The sequence below is a fragment of the Euwallacea similis genome, unplaced genomic scaffold (genome assembly GCF_039881205.1).
Source record: "Euwallacea similis isolate ESF13 unplaced genomic scaffold, ESF131.1 scaffold_38, whole genome shotgun sequence".
NCBI lineage: Eukaryota > Metazoa > Arthropoda > Insecta > Coleoptera > Curculionidae > Euwallacea > Euwallacea similis.
The window spans coordinates 353,033-362,140 of NW_027098663.1; the positions used below are offsets into that span (position 1 = coordinate 353,033).

Below are 9,108 nucleotides of genomic sequence, written 5' to 3' on the forward strand. Positions count from 1 at the left end.
CTAGTCTAGAGGAACATTTTGAGTGGTCACTCGGCCGAATCGGACCAGAAATTTCCGAGCGCGGAGCGTGCGAACTTTTGATAATTACCCGGTTTATTTGACGTTTGTGAATTTTCTTCTCAGGAATTCATCAAAATAGTCCCACGACTAATCCCACCGTTAGATAGAGCTTGTCTAGAGGAACATTTTGAGTGGTCACTCGGCCGAATCGGACCAGAAATTTCCGAGCGTGGAGCGTGCAAACTTTTAATCTTTACCCGGTTTATTTGAAGTGTGTGATTTTTTTTCTCAGGAATTCATCAAAATAGTCCCACGACTGATCCCACCGTTAGATAGAGCTTGTCTAGAGGAACATTTTGAGTGGTCACTCGGCCGAATCGGACCAGAAATTTCCGAGCGCGGAGCGTGCAAACTTTTAATATTTACCCGGTTTATTTGACCTATGTCTACTCCAATCTCTGGAATTCATCAAAATAGTCCCACGACTGATCCCACCGTTAGATAGAGCTTGTCTAGAGGAACATTTTGAGTGGTCACTCGGCCGAATCGGACCAGAAATTTCCGAGCGCGGAGCGTGCGAACTTTTGATAATTACCCGGTTTATTTGACGTTTGTTGATTTTTTTCTCAGGATTTCATCAAAATAGTCCCACGACTAATCCCACCGTTGGATAGAGCTAGTCTAGAGGAACATTTTGTGTGGTCACACGGCCGAATCGGACCAGAAATTTCCGAGCGCGGAACGTGCAAACTTTTAATATTTACCCGGTTTATTTGACGTATGTCTACTTCTATTTCTGGAATTCATCAAAATAGTCCCACGACTGATCCCACCGTTGGATAGAGCATGTGTAGAGGAACATTTTGAGTGGTCACTCGACCGAATCGGACCAGAAATTTCCGAGCGTGGAGCGTGCAAACTTTTAATCTTTACCCGGTTTATTTGACGTGTGTGAATTTTCTTCTCAGGAATTCATCAAAGTAGTCCGACGACTGATCCCACGGTTGGATAGAGCTAGTCTAGAGGAACATTACGAGTGGTCACACTGCCGAATCAGACCAGAAATTTCCGAGCTCGGAGCGTGCCAACTATTGATAATTACCCGGTTTATTTGACGAGTGTGAATTTTTTTCTCAGGAATTCATCAAAATAGTCCCACGACTGATCCCACCGTTGGATAGAGCTTGTCTAGAGGAACATTTTGAGTGGTCACTCGGCCGAATCGGACCAGAAATTTCCGAGCGCGGAGCGTGCAAACTTTTAATCTTTACCCGGTTTATTTGAAGTGTGTGATTTTTTTTCTCAGGAATTCATCAAAATAGTCCCACGACTGATCCCACCGTTAGATAGAGCTTGTCTAGAGGAACATTTTGAGTGGTCACTCGGCCGAATCGGACCAGAAATTTCCGAGCGCGGAACGTGCAAACTTTTAATATTTACCCGGTTTATTTGACGTATGTCTACTTCTATTTCTGGAATTCATCAAAATAGTCCGACGACTGATCCCACGGTTGGATAGAGCTAGTCTAGAGGAACATTATGAGTGGTCACACTGCCGAATCAGACCAGAAATTTCCGAGCTCGGAGCGTGCAAACTATTGATAATTACCCGGTTTATTTGACGAGTGTGAATTTTTTTCTCAGGAATTCATCAAAATAGTCCCACGACTGATCCCACCGTTGGATAGAGCTTGTCTAGAGGAACATTTTGAGTGGTCACTCGGCCGAATCGGACCAGAAATTTCCGAGCGCGGAGCGTGCAAACTTTTAATCTTTACCCGGTTTATTTGACGTATGTCTACTTCTATTTCTGGAATTCATCAAAATAGTCCGACGACTGATCCCACGGTTGGATAGAGCTAGTCTAGAGGAACATTATGAGTGGTCACACTGCCGAATCAGACCAGAAATTTCCGAGCTCGGAGTGTGCAATCTATTGATAATTACCCGGTCTATTTGACGAGTGTGAATTTTTTTCTCAGGAATTCATCAAAATAGTCCCACGACTGATCCCACCGTTGGATAGAGCATGTGTAGAGGAACATTTTGACTGGTCACTCGACCGAATCGGACCAGAAATTTCCGAGCGTGGAGCGTGCAAACTTTTAATCTTTACCCGGTTTATTTGAAGTGTGTGATTTTTTTTCTCAGGAATTCATCAAAATAGTCCCACGACTGATCCCACCGTTAGATAGAGCTTGTCTAGAGGAACATTTTGAGTGGTCACTCGGCCGAATCGGACCAGAAATTTCCGAGCGCGGAGCGTGCAAACTTTTAATATTTACCCGGTTTATTTGACCTATGTCTACTCCTATCTCTGGAATTCATCAAAATAGTCCCACGACTGATCCCACCGTTAGATAGAGCTTGTCTAGAGGAACATTTTGAGTGGTCACTCGGCCGAATCGGACCAGAAATTTCCGAGCGCGGAGCGTGCGAACTTTTGATAATTACCCGGTTTATTTGACGTTTGTTGATTTTTTTCTCAGGATTTCATCAAAATAGTCCCACGACTAATCCCACCGTTGGATAGAGCTAGTCTAGAGGAACATTTTGTGTGGTCACACGGCCGAATCGGACCAGAAATTTCCGAGCGTGGAGCGTGCAAACTTTTAATCTTTACCCGGTTTATTTGAAGTGTGTGATTTTTTTTCTCAGGAATTCATCAAAATAGTCCCACGACTGATCCCACCGTTAGATAGAGCTTGTCTAGAGGAACATTTTGAGTGGTCACTCGGCCGAATCGGACCAGAAATTTCCGAGCGCGGAACGTGCAAACTTTTAATATTTACCCGGTTTATTTGACGTATGTCTACTTCTATTTCTGGAATTCATCAAAATAGTCCGACGACTGATCCCACGGTTGGATAGAGCTAGTCTAGAGGAACATTATGAGTGGTCACACTGCCGAATCAGACCAGAAATTTCCGAGCTCGGAGTATGCAATCTATTGATAATTACCCGGTTTATTTGACGAGTGTGAATTTTTTCCTCAGGAATTCATCAAAATAGTCCCACGACTGATCCCACCGTTGGATAGAGCTTGTCTAGAGGAACATTTTGAGTGGTCACTCGGCCGAATCGGACCAGAAATTTCCGAGCGCGGAGCGTGCGAACTTTTGATAATTACCCGGTTTATTTGACGTTTGTTGATTTTTTTCTCAGGATTTCATCAAAATAGTCCCACGACTAATCCCACCGTTGGATAGAGCTAGTCTAGAGGAACATTTTGTGTGGTCACACGGCCGAATCGGACCAGAAATTTCCGAGCGCGGAACGTGCAAACTTTTAATATTTACCCGGTTTATTTGACGTATGTCTACTTCTATTTCTGGAATTCATCAAAATAGTCCCACGACTGATCCCACCGTTGGATAGAGCATGTGTAGAGGAACATTTTGAGTGGTCACTCGACCGAATCGGACCAGAAATTTCCGAGCGTGGAGCGTGCAAACTTTTAATCTTTACCCGGTTTATTTGAAATGTGTGATTTTTTTTCTCAGGAATTCATCAAAATAGTCCCACGACTGATCCCACCGTTAGATGGAGCTTGTCTAGAGGAACATTTTGAGTGGTCACTCGGCCGAATCGGACCAGAAATTTCCGAGCGCGGAGCGTGCAAACTTTTAATATTTACCCGGTTTATTTGACGTGTGTGAATTTTCTTCTCAGGAATTCATCAAAGTAGTCCGACGACTGATCCCACGGTTGGATAGAGCTAGTCTAGAGGAACATTACGAGTGGTCACACTGCCGAATCAGACCAGAAATTTCCGAGCTCGGAGCGTGCCAACTATTGATAATTACCCGGTTTATTTGACGAGTGTGAATTTTTTTCTCAGGAATTCATCAAAATAGTCCCACGACTGATCCCACCGTTGGATAGAGCTTGTCTAGAGGAACATTTTGAGTGGTCACTCGGCCGAATCGGACCAGAAATTTCCGAGCGCGGAGCGTGCAAACTTTTAATCTTTACCCGGTTTATTTGAAGTGTGTGATTTTTTTTCTCAGGAATTCATCAAAATAGTCCCACGACTGATCCCACCGTTAGATAGAGCTTGTCTAGAGGAACATTTTGAGTGGTCACTCGGCCGAATCGGACCAGAAATTTCCGAGCGCGGAACGTGCAAACTTTTAATATTTACCCGGTTTATTTGACGTATGTCTACTTCTATTTCTGGAATTCATCAAAATAGTCCGACGACTGATCCCACGGTTGGATAGAGCTAGTCTAGAGGAACATTATGAGTGGTCACACTGCCGAATCAGACCAGAAATTTCCGAGCTCGGAGCGTGCAAACTATTGATAATTACCCGGTTTATTTGACGAGTGTGAATTTTTTTCTCAGGAATTCATCAAAATAGTCCCACGACTGATCCCACCGTTGGATAGAGCTTGTCTAGAGGAACATTTTGAGTGGTCACTCGGCCGAATCGGACCAGAAATTTCCGAGCGCGGAGCGTGCAAACTTTTAATCTTTACCCGGTGTGGTGCACGTAATTTAGTTCAGGTGCTAATTGTTAGTACCTGTTTTACGTTATTAATAATTAGTTCATTATAGGTGTATTATAATCTGGTTGTTGTCATAGGTAGGTCTGGCAAACCACCAATTATTATTATTTTTTAGAGTATTTTGTGAATAGTTACTTTTTGTCAAATTAGTTTATTTAAGTAGTTGTCAAGATTAAAATAAAAGAGTTCCTTACAACATTCGCGATCATCAACATCTTTTAACCACACAAGGACAATTGGTGACCCCGATTCCGAACTCAACGCATCAACCCTCTAGAACACAAGCTATCTCATCCAATCATGCCACGTTCTAGAACCATCCAGCCAGAAGCTAACGTCATCGAGCCCTCTATGGATCAAGAAGCTAGAATCTTCATTAAAGCTCCACCATTTAGTAGAACAGATCCAGAATTGTGGTTTTCTCAATTGGAATCACAATTTTTTATCAATGGAGTGACTTCAGACGACTTGAAATTCCACACTACTATCGGAATTATGGACACAGAAAGTTTGATTTGTGTTAGAGATCTAATTATTAAACCTCCCATGAACAACAAGTTCCAAACCCTTCGTCAAAAGGTATTGGATGCCCTCGTAGAATCACAAGAAAAAAAGTATAAGAAACTTTTTTCGCAACTTCAACTTGGAGACAAAAAGCCTTCCATACTTCTATCTGAAATGAACAGTTTGGGAGGCTCTTCACTTCAAGAAGAGATGTTGAAAACCCTTTGGATGCAGAGATTACCTCACAATATGCAGACCATTTTAACGGCATGTTCCTTGCCATTATCAGAAGTGGCGAATATAGCAGATAAAATTGCTGATATAGAGTTTTCCCAAGTTTCCCAAATCAAATCAGAGATATGCACAAGCAGTCCCACAGAAATCAACAAAAATACATCTTCAGAAGAATTCAAACACATCACTAAACGTTTGGATAAATTAGAGAGGCAAATCAGATCCCATTCGAAATTAAGATCTTCTAAATTTCGACGCAATTCACCCAGCAGAGATCGTCAAAATTCTTCATGGTGCTGGTACCATCAAAATTACCAAGAAAAAGCTCGCAAGTGTGTGTCTCCTTGTGATTACAAGAAGGAAAACTAACGATCGCGTCGTCCTGGGCAGCAGACGGCGCGGGTACAAAGGACTGCCAAGTGAAGATCTCCACGAACACCAACGAAGATAGACAAAAAAACATTAATATAATTAGTCACAGGTTAGTTATCAAAGACCCTTTAACTGGTATTCATTTCCTTATAGATACTGGTTCTGATGTTTCGTTGTTACCCAAATCTTTTCAAATACAACAAAATCAATCTCAATACACCTTATTTGCGGCCAACAACACATGTATTTCCACCTTCGGAACCAAGACTCTTACAGTTAGTTTAGGTCTCCGAAGAACGTTTACATGGAATTTTATTGTGGCACAAACAAATCATGCGATTATTGGAATTGATTTTCTCCACTATTTTAACATAATACTAGATTTGGGCAGTAAACGAATTATCGACAGCACAACTAATCTGACAAACAATGGTAAAATTTCTTGTCTTTCTACATCATCAGTTCATGCAATTCCTTCTTCATGCAAATATTTTGACATTTTGGTTCAATTTCCAGAAATTACAAAATTCTCATCTACTCCCTTATCACTAAAACATAGCACCTCTCACACTATTTTCACAGAAGGTTTTCCTATTTCTTCCAAACCTAGACGCCTTTCAGCAGAAAAGCTTAAATTGGCAAAACAAGAAATTCAACACCTCATTAACTTAGGTATTTGTCGTCCTTCAAATAGTCCTTGGGCCAGCCCTCTACATATGGTTCCCAAGAAAAACTCTTCCGATTGGCGACCGGTTGGAGACTATCGCAGACTCAATTCAATTACTGTGGTAGACAAATACCCAGTCCCCAATTTACATGACTTTTCTTATTTTCTCGAAGGAAAAACAATTTTTTCCACGATTGACCTCATCAGAGCTTATCATCAAATCCCAGTTGAAGAGGAATCCATTCCAAAAACAGCCATAATCACACCTTTTGGATTGTTCGAATTTACAAGGATGCAATTTGGATTGAAAAACGCAGCACAATCATTCCAACGCTTCATCAATGAAGTACTTGGAGATTTGGATTTTTGTTTTTCTTATATAGATGATATCCTAATTGCATCAACAAACGAAGCTCAGCACAAAGAGCATCTCAAAACAATTTTCGAACGTCTCCACCAATATGGGTTGACAATAAACCTAAACAAATGTGTTTTTGGCGAACATAAAGTTCAATTTCTCGGATACCAAGTTTCTGAAAAAGGTTCTTCTCCTCTTCCCGAAAAGGTATCCACCATTTCAAACTATCCTCTTCCTAAATCAATTTCAGATCTCAGACGTTTTCTAGGAATGCTCAATTTTTATCGTAAATGCTTACCTCACGCTGCACATCATCAAAGTGTTCTTCATGACTTACACAAAAACTGTAAGAAAAATGACAAAACACCAATCAAGTGGACTGACGAAACTGTGAATGCTTTCAATGAATGTAAACACGACTTAGCAAACGCTGCTACATTAAATCACCCCAGTTCATCAGCTCCACTTTCTTTAACAGTGGATGCATCAGATTTTGCTATGGGAGCAGTTGTAGAACAAATGGTAAATTCCTCATGGAAACCCTTAAGCTTCTTCTCCAAGAAATTTTCAAAAACTCAATGTAATTACAGTACTTACGATCGCGAATTACTTGCACTGTATTCAGCAATCAAATATTTTCGTCATTTTCTTGAAGGAAGACCTTTCACAATTTACACAGACCACAAACCACTCATTTATGCATTCATTCAAAAATCTGATAAAGCATCTCCTAGACAAATGAGACATTTAGATTTCATTTCACAATTCTCAACCAACATACTTCACATAAGTGGCAAAAACAACATTGTAGCAGATACTCTATCTAGAATTCAAACCATTTCTTTTCCGAATTCCATAGATTACGATGAAATAGCAAAAGCTCAAACAACAGACCCAGAATTTCAACACATTTTTAGAAATCCTCAACTTACATCACTTACCTTAAAACAATTTCAAGTTCCTAATACACAAAATTTGATTTACTGCGACGATAGTAACTCTAGAATTCGCCCATTCATACCGAAACATTTTCGACAAGCTATATTTAATAAATTTCATAATCTTTCTCATCCAGGTATTAAAGGTACAACAAAACTTATTTCATCCCGTTTTGTTTGGCCTTCAATGAATAAAAATATCCGAGAATGGACTCGTTGTTGTATTAACTGTCAAAAAGCCAAAATTCATAAACACACTGTTACCCCATTCAAACAAATTCAAATTCCGGATTCCAGATTCCATGATATTCACATTGATATAATAGGTCCTTTACCTCCCTCAAACGGTTTCACTTATTGTCTCACAATTATTGATAGATTTTCTTGTTGGGCAGAGGCTTATCCCATGACCAATATATCATCAGAAACCGTTGCCAATTGCTTTTATAGCAATTGGATTTGTCGTTTTGGCACCCCTATTAAAATTTTTACAGATCAAGGTCGTCAATTCGAAAGCTCTCTTTTCCAATCCTTAACCCAAATTTTAGGCTGTAAACGTGCCCGTTCTTCTCCTTACCATCCGAATACAAATGGCAAAGTAGAGAGATGGCATCGAACATTAAAAGCAGCTATCAAAGCTTATGCAACTGAACGCTGGACAGAAATCTTACCTACTATCTTACTCGGATTACGTTCTACCTTACGAGAAGAGATAGGAGTTTCTCCTGCTGAAATGTTGTACGGTACAACGTTAAGACTACCAGGTGAATTTTTTCAAGACAGCAATATCGTTGACCATCCTTCTTCTTTTATACAAACCCTCAAACAAAAAATGCAATCTCTTCAACCAGTTCCAACTACTCATCATTCTAACAGAAAAATTTTTATAACTCCTGAATTAAACACTTGTACACATGTTTTTCTTCGGAATGATACCATAAAGAGATCTCTTCAACCTCCGTATGAAGGTCCCTTTCTTGTTAAAAAACGTGAAGACAAATATTTTACAATTGTTGTCAGAGATAAGGAAGTGAATATTTCCATGGATAGGTTAAAACCTGCATTTTTAATCTCACAAGATCCAAAAATTAATAATCAATTCGATTCTCTTATCAACCAACCAATCATCCATCACCATACAAAGAAGAAAGATAAAACCGTACGTTTTGCTAATGTATAAATTATTAATCATAATTAAATTATATTTTTATATTGTAACGATTAATACCCTTAACATTATACCTCCGTTATTGGGGGGGGAGTATTGTGGTGCACGTAATTTAGTTCAGGTGCTAATTGTTAGTACCTGTTTTACGTTATTAATAATTAGTTCATTATAGGTGTATTATAATCTGGTTGTTGTCATAGGTAGGTCTGGCAAACCACCAATTATTATTATTTTTTAGAGTATTTTGTGAATAGTTACTTTTTGTCAAATTAGTTTATTTAAGTAGTTGTCAAGATTAAAATAAAAGAGTTCCTTACAACATTCGCGATCATCAACATCTTTTAACCACACAAGG

At 39.7% G+C, this 9,108-nt stretch overlaps 1 protein-coding gene across 1 annotated transcript; it reads left to right on the forward strand.

Annotated features, from left to right (window-relative positions):
* Positions 1-4,812: 4,812 nt before the first annotated feature.
* LOC136418852 (uncharacterized) lies at positions 4,813-5,619 on the forward strand. The gene has a single exon (XM_066405077.1). It carries the CDS (start codon positions 4,813-4,815, stop codon positions 5,617-5,619), a length of 807 nt encoding a protein of 268 aa, XP_066261174.1.
* The last annotated feature ends 3,489 nt before the right edge of the window (positions 5,620-9,108 follow it).

Bases quoted from the DNA above. Each gene is read 5' to 3' on its own strand.
- LOC136418852 (XM_066405077.1), top strand. From the start codon at position 4,813: ATGCCACGTTCTAGAACCATCCAGCCAGAAGCTAACGTCATCGAGCCC.